Source organism: Xyrauchen texanus, chromosome 13, assembly GCF_025860055.1.
Source record: "Xyrauchen texanus isolate HMW12.3.18 chromosome 13, RBS_HiC_50CHRs, whole genome shotgun sequence".
Classification (NCBI taxonomy): Eukaryota; Metazoa; Chordata; class Actinopteri; order Cypriniformes; family Catostomidae; genus Xyrauchen; species Xyrauchen texanus.
In genome coordinates this window covers 9,715,796-9,735,065 of record NC_068288.1, presented here as the reverse complement: position 1 = coordinate 9,735,065, position 19,270 = coordinate 9,715,796, and the positions used below count along the sequence as shown (strand labels likewise).

Sequence of the window (19,270 nt, the reverse complement as noted above, 5' to 3'; positions counted from 1 at the left end):
CCCAACCGTGAAGCATGGGGGTGGCAGCATCATATTGTGAGGGTGCTTTGCTGCAGGAGGGACTGGTGCACTTCACAATATAGATGGCATCATGACATGGACACGTCACAATTTCAGTCAGGATTTAGGCCTCAACACAGTACAGAGACTGCACTTATCAGTTACAAATGACTTGCTCTTATCATCTGATCGCAGCTGCATTTCACTTCTAGTGCTTTTAGATCTTAGTGCTGCATTCGACACGATGGATCACGACATTCTCTTAAATAGGCTAGAGAACTCCACATTTGTAGAGTTGCTTTAGCACGGTTTAGGTCCTATTTAGCAGACTGCTACCAGTTTAAAATGTAAATGAGGAATTGTCAAACCAAACAAAAGTTAAGTATGGATTGCCACAGGGATCAGTTTTAGGGCCGCTGCTTTTCTCTTTGTATATGCTTCCCTGGGAGATATTATCAGGAATTGTGGAATACGTTTTCACTGTTATGCTGACGATACCCCACTTTATATTTCTTTAAAACCTGATGAGATTTCACAATTCTCCAAATTAGCAGAGTGTATCAATGAAATCAATGATTGGATGGCCAGAAATGTCTTTTACTCAATTCCTACAATACAAAGGTACTAATTATTGGACAAAAAAACTATAAAAATAAGCCGCTAAAATATAATTTGAATCTTGATGGATGTACTGTTACATCATATTCAACAGCGAAGAACTTAGGTGTTATATTTGATCCCAATCTGTCCTTTGAAAATCAAATTACAAATGTTTGTAGAACAGCATTCTTCCACCTAAGAAACATTGCTAAATTATGACACATGCTCTCTGTTGCTGATGCCGAAAACTAATTCATGTGTCCGTGACCTCAAGACTACATTATTGTAATGCATTACTGGGAGGATGTCCAGCAAGATCAATAAATAAGCTTCATTTGGTTCAAAATGCAGCAGACAGAGTGCTGACGAGAACCAAGAAATATGATCATATTAGCCCCATTTTATCATCGTTACATTGGCTACCTGTTAATTTCATATTCATTTTAAAATTCTGTTAACTACATACAAAGCTTTGAATGGTCTAGCTCTGCAGTACTTAAGTGAATTTCTACCACACTATATTCCATCATGTTCATTACGATCGCAAAATTCTGGCCTGTTAATAGTTCCTAGAACATCAAAATCCACAAAAGGTAGTAGATCCTTTTCAGATTTGGCTCCTAAACTATGGAATAGTCTCCATAACACTGTTCGAGATGCAGACACACTCACTCAGTTTAAGTCTAGACTAAAGACTCATATATTTAGCCAGGCATACACCGAATGTATCCTTCAACTCACAATTAGGCTGCTTTATTTAGGTCTGCCGGAACCAGAAACAGTGATCATGATCTATAATTCTGCAATAAATTGAATGGCATCTATGCTAATATTATTTTATTTGTTTCCCTGTCTCAACCTCGGGACTCCTTTCCTGAGGTCACCAGAACTTTTCTGCTTTGTGTTGGACTCCACTGCTACGTGTCGATGTGTGATGATGACTAATAGCAGCCGGTGCCAGCCAAACATCACTTCAGTTGATTATGATGGACTTCAGAGGATGAACTGATGTCAACTCCAACCATAAGACATGGGATACTTCATATGCCATTGCCTGAACCTTGGACTTAGTATAGACCTCACTGAAATTAACGGCCAGGTTGAACTGTGATGCACTTCACCGATCTCTGCCTGCATCACCTCGGTCTAATGATGGACTACACTCTTGATATGGAATACATAGACTAACAATGAATTGCCAACAAACAGACAATGACCACAAGCATACCTCCAAAGTTGTGGCAAAATGGCTTAAGGACTATAAAGTTAAGGTATTGGAGTGGCCATCACAAAGCCCTGACCTAAATCTGATAGAAACTTTGTGGGAAGAACTGGAAAAGCATGTGCGAGCAAGGAGGCCTACAAACCTGACTCGGTTCACCAGTTCTGTCTGGAGGAATGGGCCAAAATTCCAGCAACTTTTAAGTTACCCAAAAAGTTTGACCCAAGTTAAACAATATAAAGGTAATGCTACCAAATACTAACAAAGTGTATGTAAACTTCTGACCCACTGGGAACATGATGAATAAAATAAAAGCTGAAATAAATCATTCTAACTGACCTAAGACAGGCAATGTTTTCTACGATTAAATGCCAGGAATTGTGAAAAACTGAGTTTAAATGTATTTGGCTAAGGCAGGGGTTCTCAACCTTTTGCAAGCTGGGCCCCCCCAAAGCTGGTTCATTGCAGTTGGGGCCCCAGTGCCCCCCGCCCCGACCCATGCTTTATTGTTGTTATTATTATTATTATTATTGGCAGTAGCACCAGACTTCTAATGTGAGCTTGCAGGCATTATTATTATTATGAGTAGTAGTAGGCCTATCATCATTACTAGGCTATTGCTATATAATTATGAGGTTTCATGCTTTATTGTTGTTATTATTATTATTTATTATTATTATTATAATTGGCAGTAGCACCAGACTTCTAATGTGAGCTTGCAGGCATTATTATTATTATTATTATGAGTAGTAGTAGGCCTATCATCATTACTAGGCTATTGCTATATAATTATATGAGGTTACATGCTTTATTGTTGTTATTATTATTATTATTATTATTATTATCATACTACTATTGCTATATAATTATATGAGGTTACATGCTTTATTATTATTATTATCATCATCAGTAGGCCTATTATCATTCCTAGGCTATTGCTATGATTGGGAATTGGCACCAGAATTTGTTGGGAATTTGTATATAGTTTCTGTATATACAAAACTATAACTTTTTATGACAGTAGTTTAGTGATAAAAAAAATGTGCCCAAAAAATTTTTTTTCCAAGTTTTTTTCCTTCCATCGTAGCCTACTCGCGCCCCCCCGGGAGAGTGTCCGGGGGGCGCGCCCCACCGGTTGAGAACCACTGGGCTAAGGTATGTAAACTTCTGACTTCAACTGTAGATAGGTAGATATTGCGCATATTTTTATATGACAGTTTTTTGGCTTTGTCAAGCCAACATAATGAATATTTTCAAACAGGTTTCCAGAACACTCTCCCCATCTTCCATTGGTCGGTTAAAAAGATATTTCTGCCCCAAACTAACATCATTAGTTGAGCCAATGTTGCTGTGTCGGGTTGCAGTGATGGGATGCTTAAACAAACAGAGATTCATAGAGCCACAGTTATTACATGTTTGGGGAAATCCGCCTAAAATGGACCACTTATAGCTGTCTATGCTTAATAAAGGGATAGTTCACCCAAAAATGAAAATTCCTTCATCATTTACTCACCCTCAGGCCATCCCAAATGTGTATTACTTTCTTTCTTTAGCAGAACGCAAACCAAGATTTTTATAAAAATAGGTTCATACAATGCAAGTGAATGTGATCAGGACTTTGTAGCTCCAAAAATCAAATAAAGGCAACATAAAAGTAATCCACATGACTCCAGTGTTTAAATCCATATCTTCAGAAGCAATATGATAGGTGTGGGTGAGAAACAGATCAATATTTAAGTCAGTTTTTACTCTAAATCTTAACTTTAACTTTCACTTTCAGGTGAGAAAGTGAAACTAAACATGCACCACAAGTAACATTCAGATGTAAAAGTGAAAGTGGAGATTTAGAGTAAAATAAAGGCCTTAAATTCTTTTCTTTTTCTCACCCACACCTATTATACCGCTTCTGAAGATATAGATTTAACCACTGGGGTCTTATGGCTTACTTCTGTTTCCTTTATGTTATTTTTGGAGCTACAAAGGTCCGTTCACCATTCACTTGCATTGCATGGACCTGCAGAGCTGAGATACTCTTCTAAAAATCTTTGTTTGTGTTCTGCAGAAGAAAGTCATACAAATACAATGTTCAAATAATTTTTATTTTTTGGTTGAACTTTCCCTTTAAGCTGGTATAGAAGAAAATATTACAACAACGAAAAAAAAATGCACACTTTTTTATCTCATGCAAATCTTTTAAAAACAGCTTCAATGAAGGGAAAAGCAACCATTGGGATTGTGATATAATGATGTGTCGACTTTGCCAAAGATTCAGTTAACTTGCACTGCTTCAATGTAACAAACTAGCATTGATAAAAGAGGAATAAAGGCATGTTTTCTCAGTGGATTTTCACAATTACCTGAGGCGTCTCGAAGAACATCTCCCTTTCATCAACAATGATTTTGTATGTGCTGGGCTGAGGTGCTCCGAAGAAAACGATATGCTCATACTGGAAAGTCTCGAGTGGTTTGGGCTCGCCCCGTTTGTACACAGAGACATTTTCAGCACTGACACCCAACCACAGATCATGAGGGAAACCACCTTCTTTACACTGCAAACAGATAAAAAAACACAAATAAGCAATTAGAAATATAAATTTACATCAGTGGCTAAACATTGAGACCAAACACAAACCCTAATATCATAGTATGTTATACCATGGAAATACCAAGGAAAATTATTCCTGTTGAAAAGAGCATCTTAAATTTCCATGCTCATTAAAGAATACACGGGATAATGGTGGGTGGGAGCTGGCATCCCCCTGTGGTTGTGCTCCAATGTCTATGCACACTTGCATCCAAACACCAACTTACAGAAATGATTCTCACCTCCACATCAAACAATGTGGACCCATAACCGGGCCACTCTTTGATGACAATCATGTAATTGAGCATGGCCTGGTGCTGAGGCATCCCCTGCAGACGGCTCCATTTCTCCAGCACACTGGTTAGTGTGGCTGACATCTCCTCCTTAACAAACATCTCCAGCATCTGTTCCTCCTCCACACGCTGTTTCTTCAGTGACCCCGTCTTGAAGCTGCGTCTCAGGGTCCCATCAAGGAAGTTGGCCTTTCGGCGCTCTAAAGTGTGAGCTCCTGGCCCGACTATACCTGCCCCGGGTACTCCGGCACCCCCTGCCTTAGTAGACTGGAAGATGCGTGTGCGGAGTCGCCCCACGGGGTACACGCTACTCAGGCTCCAGGGCGTACGGGCCACGTCACCGTGGATATACTGCAAACGCAGGGCTGCTAAATGCTGGAGGGTTTCCTCAGGGGCTGGGAAATGACCACTGATTAGACTCTCATGAGCCTAAGAGAAACGGTGAACAAATGTTGAGAGAAAGTGAGAAAACAAGAGAGCAGAGGCAATGATTTAAGACTAATAAGATTTAAGTCGTAATATTATCACAATAAAGTCTTAGAAATGTATGATTAAAGTAGCAATGTTTTGAGAATAAATTCATAATGTTACAAGAATAAAGTTTTAAATTAGGAGCTTAAAGGTGTAATAATGTGTGAATATCTGTTCTCCAACATATTGCTTTTATATTACTTCCCCTATGACTTCATTAATATTATGACTTCAATCTTATAATGCTATGACTTTACTCTTGCAATTTTCACTTTATCCTCAAAATACTCAATTTTGTTTGGTCAATGGCGCCATCTAGCGGTCTGATATTTCTCAGTAACAACCGCACATCTACATTTCAGACCGCTCATCCGGGTATTGCGAGCCATCTCTCCGGCTTCTCTGATTACTGTGAAATCTCTGAGTAAGCTTATTAAATAATTTCAACTCAAATCATTGTTTTGTGTGCATTTATTTATTTATTTGGCAAATAGTCTTGTAATAAGATGCAAATCCGCTTCACATCAAAGTCCTGATATCCCTGTCAAGGTTTGTTTTGTGATAACAACAGGCTGACTGTACATGATCCCTTACATATTTTAAATACAGTATATCGATAGATAGATAGATAGATAGATAGATAGATAGATAGATAGATAGATAGATAGACCTCCTAAATGCTTTGTTTACAACTTATAGTATGTAATAGAGCAGTATGTGTGATAGGCTAAATCTTATAAAATGTTAAATACTTTGGGTCAAATCTGATTCATAGATTTATGAACAACTATTTAAATATGCAAAACACCTTGTAAGGTTGGTATGTGGTATTTTTAACATACTCTATTGGAAATGGCAATAGAAGGGTTACATAAGGTGAGGTAACAGCAAGAATGCTAGCCTATGCTATCCTATAATGTTACAGTTTTTCTCAATTGCTTTGGCTCAGTTCTCAAATGTTTTTTTTATTTCCCAAAACATTAAGTTCAGATCTCTGAACAATTCGCTTCTTTTTCACATCAGATTGGAATTTCTTATTGATTTGAGCAACTTGCAAATGCTTTGGCACATGTGTGCAAAGAGTACATACAACTGTCTGCAGTTTGGACAACAAATAATTGCATATAGCTTGTTGATCAAAACTGATGACTCGATTCTCACTTACACTGTCAAACACTTCAGAACTTCTCAGACATTTTTTATTGTGTAAGCCATCACATTCAAAACGATCTATTCAATTATCATAATTAGTATACATGAATGTATATTCTAAAATATATCTGACATTGACATTGTAATGTGTGCTAAATTGGCACATGACCTCTAATTGCATTCGCAATCTAATTGCAAATTACCTCTAATATGAATCAACCATTTAACCATTTAACCAATCAACTTTGGGAGTATATATATATATATATATATATATATATATATATATATATATATATATATATATATATATGTCTATATATATATATAGATTGCCCACAGCACAATCACTGCTGTAGAAGTTTTTGAGAATGGAGGACATTGACAACCCTGAACTGCAGCAACATGCTCATGGAAGAGCAATTGGAAGGCGTGTAAGAATACGTGGTGGTGGTAGGAAGAAATAATCGAGGAAGAGGTGGAAATAGAAGAGTCAGAGTCTCTGATGAAATCAGAGCCACACTTGTGGATCATGTCATAAATCATGGTTTAACAATGGAAGAGGCTGGTCGAAGAGTACAGCCTAATGTAAACAGGTCCACAGTGTCATCAATTGTGCAAACCTTTCGTAGGGAAAACAGGTAAATATGTTTTTTTGTTTTGTTTTACAGTATGTAAAGTATTTTTACAGTATAAACAACAATATTGTAAAGGTAAATGCAAGTCTATTTGTTTATTCTATAGAACTGCACGACAACCTCGCGCTGGTGGCAGAGCAGCAGTATTTAACCAACTGCAAGAACAAGAAATTTGCAACATGGTCATAGCCAACAATTCCATCAGGCTAAGAGAGATCCAAAGTGCAATCATAAATGACAATAATGTCTTTGCAAATATAAATTCTGTCAGCATTTCCACCATAGACAGAGTTTTAAAAAGACATCAGATGACTATGAAACAGCTCTATAAGGTGCCATTTGAGAGGAACAGTGAAAGAGTCAAGGCGTTATGGTACCAGTATGTCCAGGTAAACCATTGGTGTGCACTTAGTGAGTTTTCCTGTTTTTCTAAGATGCCTGTATTACTTTACTGTAAGTTTCAGAAACCCATAAGAAAAAACATTTACTGTTACATTTTTTTCTGTGTTTCTTCATAGAGAATCATGGAGTTAGAAGTACATGAAATGACCCACATTCTTGTTTTTTGTGGACGAGGCTGGGTTTAATCTGTCCAAAGGCCGGAGACGTGGTCGCAATCTCATTGGACACCGAGCCACAATTGACACACCAGGCCAACGTGGGGCCAATATTACAATGTGTGCTGCCATTTCAGAGAACGGTGTGAGCACACATATTCCACACATTGGGCCCTATAATACCCAACTTCTCCTGGCCTTCCTAAATGCACTTTACAGAGACCTGATTCCAGAACAAGAAAGAGGTTTAGTTAGACCACATTTGCCTAATTATGTTGTTGTCTGGGATAATGTCAGCTTCCACCGAACCAACAGTGTTAGGGACTGGTTTGCTGCACATGAAAGGATAACAGTGGAATTCCTTCCACCATACTCTCCATTCCTAAATCCAATAGAAGAGTTTTTTTCAGCATGGAGGTGGAAAGTGTATGATCATAGACCACAAAATCAGATTTCTTTGTTGGATGCCATGAATGCTGCATGTGAGGACATCACAGCTGACCATTGCAGGGGATGGGTGCGGCATTCAAGGAGATTTTTTCCACGGTGTGTGGCAATGGAAAACATCAGATGTGATGTTGATGAAAATCTTTGGCCTGACCAACGTGAGCGACAAGGTGTCCACCAAGAATAATTTGTTTGTTTTGTTTTTTTTCCCATGAATGTTATTTGTTGTTTGTGTATTTGTGGTAATACACAAATATGAAATGTAAAGTGAAATCTTGTTACTCTTGTCAGTTACTTTACATGTACAGTAAATACACTTGTATTGTGTATATACACATGAAGTACAAAAATAAACACTGTAAAAAATACAAATGTTCATAGACTTTTTTTTTTTTCTACATACTATTGACTTTTCTCAACAAATATGAGATTTGTTTACAGTAAACCCTTAATTTTCATGGTTGACTGTTGTGGCTCACACAATGACAAAAATACTTTAGATTTTGGTGGCCTTGGCCAAATTATTGACACAATAACTAGGTTTTGAAGCATGAATTAAATGTTTTGGGTGAGTAACTACATTTTGCAGACATGCTATAAAGTTTTGAAGTTCCTGCAAACAGTTGTGACATTTGCACTCACAGTTTAGAGAATGTTAAGACTGTTTCGAAAAATGTGCCAAAGCAATTGAGAAAAACTGTAATTGAAAATAAAACATACTTCTTTAATTCACCTGCTCAAACATAAAGGCAAATTCCACTCCCTCTTTTGGCATGCTTTCAACATCAAGGAAGCAATAAAGCTTAAAATAGAGCCGCCAGGGGCCTTCTTCCTCCTCATCATCACCACCTGCCAACCTAAGAGAAAAAATATATATGTGAATATCATGATCAGAAATGTTCAATGGATGCTATGGGTGTTTTAAAAACGGGAGTGGAGCAACACATCACTCAAAATTGCCTAATTAGCAATAACACTCAATACAACATATGAACTGTCACTATATCGATACCTTTCAAACTTGGCGAGCACATCTGCCACAATGACACGGCTCTCTATGGCCCTGCTTTCCACTTTATTGTGTTCAAAGAGAGAGAACATGTTCCTGCTGTTTTCCATCGCCAGACCACGAATCAGCTTTTCCACCACCTTGACAAACAATAATTTTTTTTTTTTTTATGCTAATGCAATGCAGGGTAAGTTAATTTCATAAGGTCATTATAAAGCACAAAGCAGAAAGGTTTGAGTGATTTATGGGTTTGTTAGTATTAAAATTGTCCACCTCTCTCTCTCTCTCTCTCTCTCTCTGCCTCTTACCTCTCCAGCTGTGGTGTGTGAATTAATGGATATCTTGCAAGATCCTCCTCCATGGCAGTACACAGTCGTTGTCATTTCCTGTCTGTTCAACAGGGCAGCGATCTCCTCCTGTGAGGGCACATACTCCCTGGTCTTTGTCTTCTTCAGGGACTCACCAATGAAGTGGGCGTACTTCTCAATCTCTGTGCCGGAGTGACGCTCACGAACTCTGTTAAGTTATTTATAGAAAGAGGTCAAATATGAAGTGTTTGAAAATATTCAAAAGGACCACTGTTCAACACCAAGATGCTAAATGAGTCTGGCTTTTTAGAGATAATGACCATGTTAACATGCAAATTAAAATTTGGTATAATACGGACCTTATTTACAGTAGTGCTTTTTTTTAAACATTTTTACTGGAATGACGAGGCTGCAATGGGTTGTATGGTTTTTACAATGTTCTGGATAGCAGTTCTGATGAATCATTGAAAAAAAAAATCTCAACAGGAAATTTAAGTTGTGGAAAAATCGATGATATCTAGAAGCTTTATACAGCCCCATACAGTGCATGTAATTGAAGAGACTGTCAGTATTTCCCTCACAGCCTCATTTTGATTCACGTCCAAAAAAATAAATACAGACAGAATTCCCATTAATACAGGCAATTGCCAGCTGTCGGAGCATGTTTACATGATGTATTTATAATCAGAATATGAATACATTCATGCTGGCATTTGCCTGTATTAATGGGAACACCACGATATGTTATGACACAGAGCCACACAGCTGCTTGATGGTATTGTTATAAAGCACCATCAAGGTATGCCTTTTTAAAAGGTTTTTACAGTGTTACAGTGTGTGGTTATGTTATAGAATTTTAATGACCACTGAAAATCCAAGAAAAAGAAACCCACAAGTACTCGTCCACGCGACAGCCAGCGCACTGTTTACTGTTTACTGTTATCGCGCATATTATGGATTCGCTATTTTTCTTAGAATCTTGCGCGTGAGCGCGATATTAATCCGGCATTATTGAAAAAGTTGTCTGTAATTTTTACACATAAACATCAAGCAAGAAACTATCTTCACGTGGAATATCGTATCTCTCCATCGGTCTCTGCATGCCTGTGAAAGAAAGCAAGAGAGGGAGAAGACAGCGCCAACCCGATCTCATTAAAATTCGTACATAATTTACGAGTTGGCTATTTCGTACTTCGGACATACTTATTAATATTATTCCCTTACCCAAACTATAACTATTAATTAACTATATTTAATTAATTATTAATTCATATATTTATTAACTCATTCAAATAAATGTAAGCCTAATCTTATTGCACTGCTTTGTATCTGTGCATGATTTAGAACCAGCATAATTCATCATCTATACACGAAAAAACTAACTAAAGTAACGGTCATTTATTCACGGCTATATGTGCTTTAAACAATCTTTTTCTTTTTTAATTTTGATATCCGAATGGGCCCTCGTGCTCAGACATTTCTGCGCTGAAGGAGAACGTTTTCTAAAATACAGGCAGACTTTTGTCGTGTCTCATTACCATTCAAGGGCAAATTGCACATTTGTAACATTGGTTTTTCTGCATTGATCAGGACCTATTAAATGCGTCTTTTTCTGTCCAGCAAGCGGTGAAGCAAGACAATTTAAACTGTAATGTGTTGTATATTTCTGTGCTGAAGTGCCATCTATAGCCACTAGAGGCCCGCCGCACTCACACATCTCTGATTCAAATAGAAGCACTGTTGTTTACAAAACATGGTGAAGCGCTACTGTGCAGGGCCAGACTGTGATTTCATTAGTTCAGTCAATCGTGCAGCCTTGATAGATACCATACCGATGTCTCAGAGGTCCAAATCCGGAGGTTCCAGAGTGTGTTTTGAATGGGTTTCCCCTTATTATTCAATAAGTGCTACTTTTACTGTCACTGTCATGTTTGAAACGTCGTTTCCCCATCTGTCGCTCACTTTGACATCTGATCTTGAGAAAAGGCCAACGAGAAATTGGCAGACAGAATTTGCATGTCCCTCCCCCGGACATAGAGTATAAAGGGAGGAAAATATGCATCTGTCCATTCAGATTTTTTCTTCGGAGCCGAGCGGTTTTGTGATCAGCGCGTATGCTGTTGGATCTTGAGTGTTGGTGGCGTAGTGGGCTAAAGCACAAAACTGATAATCAGAAGGTTGTTGGTTCAATCCACTTAACTCCAGGTTGCTTCAGGGGGATTGTCCCTGTAATAAGTGCTCTGTAAGTCGCTTTGGATAAAAGCGTCTGCCAAATGCATAAATGTAAATGTAAATGTAAATCTACGGTGCATATCAGCGGCTTTCTCCTTCTCTGCCCATGGGTGCTTCGACAGTGTTGCTCAGGCACCTCAGCCGTCTAAGGCTTCAGGTCAACTGGGAAAAGAGCAAGCTCGCCCCGGTTCAGAGCATCTCTTTTCTCTGCATGTAGTTAGACTCGGTCTCAATGACAGTGCGCCTCACTAACAAGCGCTCGCGGTCAGTGCTGAAATGCCTCACCTTGTTCAAGCCAGGCACAGCGGTTCCTCAATCAATTACAGAGGCTCATGGGGCATATGGCATCCTCCGTGTTCCCCTGTTCCCCTCCTGGGATCTCTCAGTGGTCCTCTCTGGCCTTCAGAGACCCCTCTTCGAGCCGCTTGACTCAGTTGCGCTTGGGAAGTCCCCGCTGCCCCCCCCCGGTCGCCGTGTTTGTAGCAACTCCTCCCTCTCAGCAGGTAGGATCTACCACTGCACCATTTCCACATGTGGCCTGAAAACCCATGTGATGTATTCCGCCACTCTTTACCTCCCCCCAGCCTGGGCAGGTGGTGGTCTCCGCGGGGTTGGAAAGAATAGGAGTTGGAAAAGAATGCCTTCCTCGATCCGTGTGATAGCGTTAAGATGGACCCAGCCGCTTTGACTCTATGCGAGAAACATATAGAGAAAAAAGGCCCCATGCTTGGCACGTCGCTTTGTTCCCCCTTCGGGGTGCTGGTAACCTAAAAGGTTTATGGCGATTTTATAGGCCGTTGGGGAAGGGTATGTGCAGTCTGATGCAGCTTGTCACTTTTGCACACAACTGCCTGCCCGCACCTGCATCAGCAGTGCACGTACATGGTTCAGCGCATGGCGTGATTGAATATGGACCCCTAGTGTCGCTCCAGGGAAAGACAGGGAACGTCTAGGTTACTGTTGTAACCTCCGTTCCCTGATGGAGGGAACTAGAAGTTGTGTTGAAGAAGCGACACTAGGGGTCCTTATTCAATCACACCATGCGCTGAACCGTGTACGGTTATATATGTATGTATATTAAAGGAAGGGTTCACCCAAAAATACAAATTATCTCATTACTTTCTTCTGCAGGACACAAATTAAGATTTTTAGAAGAATATCTCAGCTCTGTAGGTCCATACAATGCAAGTGAATGGTGATTAAAACTTTAAAGCTCCAAAAGGAATATAAATACAGCATAAAATTAATCCATAACACTCCAGTGTTTTAATCCATGTCTTTTGAAGCAATCTAATTGGTTTGGGATGAGAACAGATCAAAATACAATTCCTTTTTCACCATAAATCTTGTCATGAGCAGCCTCCTTAGCGATTGTTATGGATGTGGGAAGCAGGAGAAGGCAGATGGGTGGTTTGGATCCAAAAGCAGTTTATTTTATAAATAACAAATAAGTAAACACAAAGAAAAGTCCACGATGGGAAAAACTAAACTTTAACACAAAAGAACACACAGCTGGAAGAACAAACACGAAGGGCAGGAAACAAGGGCAAAGGCACGACAAGAAACCATACAACGAACGACAAAGGAAAAGGAAAACAACAGGGTTTAAATACACAGACACAATGAAGACTAAACGAGACACAGGTGAGAACAATGATGCAATGATGGCAGTGATGAGATCAGGGAATTGTGGGAAGTGTAGTTTTTAGACAGACAAGTGAAACACGGGGCAGACAACAAGGAAAACGTGACATGGAATATGAACAGTGACGAGTGAAACAGAAAACACAGGGCAGACAACAAGGGATCATAACAGCGATCATGATTTCAAGCTTGATTATACTTTCTAGCGCTCTGGGCATGTGTTAAGAACTATAAAGTGTAATCGAGCTTGAAATCACGTCCGTGCCTAAAGACTGCAATGGCAAGATGTGCAGTGAAATAGTAGTTATATTTTGGTCTGTTCTCATCCAAAATTGATTAGATTACTTCAGAAGACATCGATTAAACCACAGGAGTCTTATGATTAATTTTATGCTGCCTTTATGTGCTTTTCGGAGCTTCAAAATTTTGGTCATCAATCACTTGCATTGTGAGGACTTACAGAGCTGAAATATTCTCCTAAAAAAATCATTGTTTGTGTTCTGCAGAAAACAGAAAGTCATACACATCTGGGATGAATGAGGGTGAATAAATGATGAGAGAATGTTATTTTGTGGGTGAACTATTCCTTTAATTTCCACCCAGATTCTTTTTACATGCATAAAAAGAAGTTAACAAAAAATTTATATAAATAGTCTCTTGACCTACATTTTGCTATTCATTCTGCTCTTGAGGGACAAGAAGAGTTGTTTAACCCTAAAAAGGTAAGTATAAAAAGATACCTCTGAAAATGAATTAATTGCTATTTTCCACCACATTAGAGCCCACATAATACATTTCCATGTTTTTCCCCCTAAAATATTGCTTTTGTTTGAAATTTTATGGCTTGTGGAAATCATGAAAATAACATTGAAAAGATAGTGTTTGCCTCTAGGTCAGCAGCCTTCTCAAAAAATGCTGCCTTTTTACATTTAGATAAAGATTGTGAGTTGATCCCAAATTGTATATACAAAGTCACATGTCCTCAGTATTTGCAGGGACCCCCTTTTCAATATTTAGCAATTTTTCAGCCTCTTAAATGTTTGTATCCCCCATTATAAAAAAAAGTGTATAAGATTATCAAGTATTCCCAAAAGAGAAATTGTGGGGAAAAAATGTGCAAGTATTACTTTATTTGGATTGTTTACCATATAATAAAGAATTTTCCAGTAACTTCTGAGATTAGGCATCACCAGAATACAGACCTTCGTCGAATGATGTGCATGTTAACGTGGCCTCTGAGCATTTCTTGTAGTGCCGGATGCTTCTCAGTTACCTTTTCAGATGGAATCGCAGGTACCGCAGGATGGCACGGCTGGGCAGGAAGGTGCAGCTCATGCAGGTGAGCAGGTGCCAGTGAGCGCGGTTTGCAGGGCTGTTGGGTTGGGGCACGTGGTTGGTCTGCTTGATCAGCTGACAGTACACCTCATCTCTTAGTGGCCGCAGGTCGTGGCAGGTCTGCAGGATGCCCTGGATGATGGCAATTGGACCTGACATGATCTCCATCTCCTGGAGTGAGTTAAAGATCTTCACTGCCTCATCCTGCAGGCTTCCGTAACCCTTCTCCTTTTGCACTGCAAAGAAAAAGAGACCTATAGGCTGATACAGATGTTTTGCACATTTACCTTATTTTGTCATCAGATCACTGGTTTACTAAGGAATTATCTTTAAAAATGTTCAAAGATGTACAAAAGCTTTTTTTTTACTGTTCTAGCAATAAATAATTTCCATTGAACACAGACTGGATCTTTTGAACACATGACAGGCAAAACTTTAAAAGAGAGCCACAATGAAAGATAAAAAGATACACAAATAACTCAATATGATATAATGATGATTGATATACAAAAAAAAATTATTTTGCACTTCTAAAACATTTTTGCACTGGTTTTTGAAGTTAAAAACAACAGAACTCACATTTTACATGTATGTGCTGTAGAATTACAAATTCATACTATGCATATGTTGGGCAATGTCAACATCATGGAAAAATAAAAAAGTTTTAACCAAGAGAACAAAACCCCCTTTTAAAATCTGTTTTATAGTGGTATAATGGATAATTCCATCCAGACTGCTAGAGGGCGCTGCATGCTCACACAGCACTGACTGAAGAGCTGAATGCAGACTCTATTTAAAAAACAGCCTTTTAAGGTTCAGTACTCTAAGTCTTAGTAATTTAAATTGGTCAATATTGGCAACCGATACATCAGTACATTTATGTAGATGTATGTTTTGTTGATGGATAACAAGAGAAATGCTAGAAAAAGAAAGATGATAAAATAAAAACATAGTAAAACACAAAAAACACCTCAGCATCAAAATAAAACAAGTCAGAAACTACTTGAATGTATTTGTTGTTCTGTTTTTGTGAGTTCCTTTTATTGGTTTTGGTTTGTTGCATATGTGAGTGAAGATACTCACAGCTTTCGCTGACCTCTCCGTAGGGCAGGGGAAGGAGAGGTGAATGCAAGGGATGCTGTGTATATCTGAGGATGGGGTTCCTGCGGTACATTTGTTCCACAGCCTCAGAGTTCACACTGTTCTCCTAGACATGGGTCAAAAGTCAAGTAAGATAAGAGTTAGTATATTTTTGAATGATGATGAAGATAAAACAGCAATATAATTACAAAAAATTGGGCCAAAAAGTTACATCAAAAGCCAAAATATATGTACCCCATGATACTAAGAGGGCTCCCACACTTTTTGACAAATTCATCTCCATGACCTTTTCAGTAGTTCTTATTATTGGATAAGGATTTTTGAGAATCATTTAATAGGGATCACACTCATGAAGGGAAATTTCAAATCAATGAAATGTTCTAAGAGCCTGACTAGACAAATTTATCATTTTCCCACTACTTTTAAATCATGTCTATGTCATTTCCAGGCCTGGAAATCTCTATTTTAAGATTCTCTGATATTTCCTGGTTTTCCATGACTGTGGGAACCCAGTAGTAAGCAACAGCTATGTTTATTCTTACACTCAGTGCCAAGACCAAGCTAATTTAAAACTGATTTCATGCATAAGGATATTTTACCTTGATGTCTCTAATGAGTTGCTGGGTGGGGGTTTCAATGGGCACCTTGTTGTCAATGACCCCCTGAATGGTGGACACCCAGCGCATTGCCTCATTCAGCATCTTGGTGTACAGACGGTATGAATGCTTACGTCCATGGACTATGATGTTCCAATAGCCTGCAGTGTAACCACGTGTCAGCATCACAGTGTTACTCAGTTTGTAGAGTACATTTTTATATTATTTTATCTAAACACAGCATTACTGCCAAATAGCCAACAATAATATTTGGGTAACACTTTGTTACACATTAATTAACCACAATAGTTAACATGAATTAACAATGAACAATACTTTTTCGGCACTTGGATGGTGTTAATTTCTACATGTACTTCTGGTAATACATTTATAAAATTAAAATTGCATATTGTTAATGCATTATAAAAAACGCACTAACAATAAATAATAGTATTTTGATAAATTAACATTAACCAAGATTAATAAACGCTGTAAAAATATATAGTTCATTGTTATCTTATGATACTAATGTATAACTAATGTTAACAAATAGAACCTTATTTTAAAGTGTTACCAATATTTGTTTTTGTAATCAATTATAACCTGTATACGATTCAAACAATATACCAGTCAGTGTAATTTCTGAGGAAATGCAAAAGTAATCCCTGTTTACAAACAGATTCCAGAAAACATCCATTCCTGTCTCCATACAGATAGTCCTTCCCCAAACTCACACATTTGTTGAGTTAATGTTACTTTGTTGGTCTGGATGGGCCACTAAAATAATTTTGCTACAGTGACACAATGTTACACTTTTAGGCGAAATCAACCTGCAAAATGGCGTATTATTTTTGACTCTGCAAATTAAGCTGGGATACAGAAAGACATAAATTGAAATACAAATTTTGACATTAAAAATGACACATCAGCTTTAAAAATACAGTCTGTAAACGATAATGCAACAAATGCATCCAAATGCATTTTTATGATTCTTTAATGGTGACTCAAACGTGTGGTATGAAATTGTTCTAAACACAAGACAAATCAAGCGATGTGAGCTGTGATTTTATTTTATTTTTAACTGACTTTGACTGGTCACACTCACCTGTCTCTTTAAACTTTTTCTCCTCAGGCTGGACAACAGAGCACAGGCTGTTCAGTACCAGAGTGCCCATCTTGGATGCATTGCGTTCAGAAGACTTGTAGTAGTCCAGAGAATTGTTGGTCAACACAAACCAGCGCTTTTTCAGTTTGAGAGCAGAACTCTTGGCCCCCGCCTTCATCTCCTTGTGCAGCCAACCTGGTAACACACAAACAGAGGTTAAAGGGTAATGCAGTGTTAGCTAAAAGCACCTAGTCTAGTTAGAATTGCCTTTCTGTGGATACAATCTCCAGGTTTTTGCAACCTAAATGTAGGTTATACCTCAGTTAAAGATGAAAAACACACCTCTGACCAGGAACTCCTGGCCATCACTTTTAGAGTCTCCTTTGGCTTTCTGCAGCAGACTGATCCAGTGATGCATCTCCTCTGGCAGATCTGAGTTACAGTGAATCACACGATTGGCTGTGATGATAACAAATGAATTGGGCCTTTTGGGAAAGAAAACAAGTTGTTTTAGCCCCAGATGTAAAACAGTACACACTATTGCATACTCTTATTATTTAGCTGTATTATTTAACAGTACAAGGCTAAAGGTGCTCTAAAGGTGTTTCCACCGTTTCAATAACTATAACCATATGCCCTTCCTCCAATAATCCACCCTACAAAGACAAGTGCAAAATCGTTGACAGGTTGTTGGGACATTTTGTGTATTGCCATATCTCAGATATCTTTTTGGATCAGCATAACCTGTTGAAAAGCTTTGCTCAACCATTTAAGTAAAAATGACAAACTTTAGGATATCATGTAACCTCACTTCTCTGATAGCAGGAGTGAGGCTTCTCACTATGGGACCTCAGGTGTGACCAATCCTGGAAGCACCAATAACACCACGTTTGTCAGTTGACAGACCAAGCTGTGTTAAGTGAGTCCCACCTCCCTCATAAGTCAGTGCCATTGGTCCCTTCATTCTCTGCATATCTCTTCTCCGTGCAACTGCAAGAAGGGAAGTCTGCTGCAGCTGTGGCTCACTGATGGTGCTGCAGCACCATCTAGCAGCAGAGCCGGGGATTACAGTTCTAAAATGGACATTATTTTGTGCATTTCTATGTGTATTTTCACACATTGCTGTGCCCTCTGCCCATTGTCTTGGTGCACAGAGAAGCGTTTGTGTTCTAATCCTAACCTAGAAGCGCTGGCTGAGGGGCCCAAGCAGTGAAATTCCAGGGAAGACAGTTTTCGAAAGCTTCACCATCCTTATTACTTAAGACGCACAATTGCTGCATTGTGAGCACCCTAGCCCTGAAAATAAATTATTATCCCTGCCCAGTAGGGGGCGATATGCATTAAGACTATGAATCACAAAAAACACATGGAGAAGAATGTGTAAGTGAAAGTTAAAGTGGGTTTCTCACCCACACCTATCATATCACTTCTGAAGATGTGGATGTAACCTCTGGAGTCGAATGAATAACTTTTATGCTGACTTATGTGATTTTTGGAGCTTAAAAATTGTGGCACCCATTCACTTGCATTGTATTGACCAAAAACAGCTTATAAATACTTCTAAAAATCTTAATTTTTGTTCAGCAGATGAAAGAATGTCATACACATCTGAGATGGTATAAGGGTGAGTAAATGATTAGAGAATTTTCCTTTTTGGGTGAACTATCCCTTTAATATGCATGTAGTTTTGCTGGTATTTATCTAACACAACATGTTAGCTCACAACCAAACAGTTGTAAAGCTATTATATGGATGTTATGTGGAGAAATACATTTTTCAATAATTGTGCTATGCCCATGACAAGAGGCCCTTGGTCAGGCTCTTTAAATACGCAAGCAAAACTGATAAATGATAGTGACAAGAGACATTACAATTAATTCAGGCATGTGGTACTCAAGAAATCGAGCTACGTCTAATTTATAACCCTACCATACACTATGTATCTCAGTCATGATGACCACTATTTAAGTTCTAAA

General features: G+C 38.5%; 1 protein-coding gene across 1 annotated transcript in view; it reads right to left on the bottom strand.

The window, feature by feature from the left end:
- myo10l1 (myosin X, like 1) overlaps positions 1–19,270 on the bottom strand; it is a 98,944-nt gene that overhangs the window by 1,401 nt on the left and 78,273 nt on the right. Inside the window, exons 30-39 of the mRNA XM_052141214.1 lie at positions 17,637–17,779; positions 17,295–17,489; positions 16,193–16,350; positions 15,576–15,699; positions 14,431–14,728; positions 9,282–9,489; positions 8,977–9,113; positions 8,698–8,821; positions 4,649–5,128; positions 4,180–4,371 (exon numbers count right to left, since the gene is read on the bottom strand). Coding sequence (XP_051997174.1) covers positions 4,180–4,371; positions 4,649–5,128; positions 8,698–8,821; positions 8,977–9,113; positions 9,282–9,489; positions 14,431–14,728; positions 15,576–15,699; positions 16,193–16,350; positions 17,295–17,489; positions 17,637–17,779 — 2,059 coding nt within the window. The remainder of the gene's footprint in view (positions 1–4,179; positions 4,372–4,648; positions 5,129–8,697; positions 8,822–8,976; positions 9,114–9,281; positions 9,490–14,430; positions 14,729–15,575; positions 15,700–16,192; positions 16,351–17,294; positions 17,490–17,636; positions 17,780–19,270) is intronic.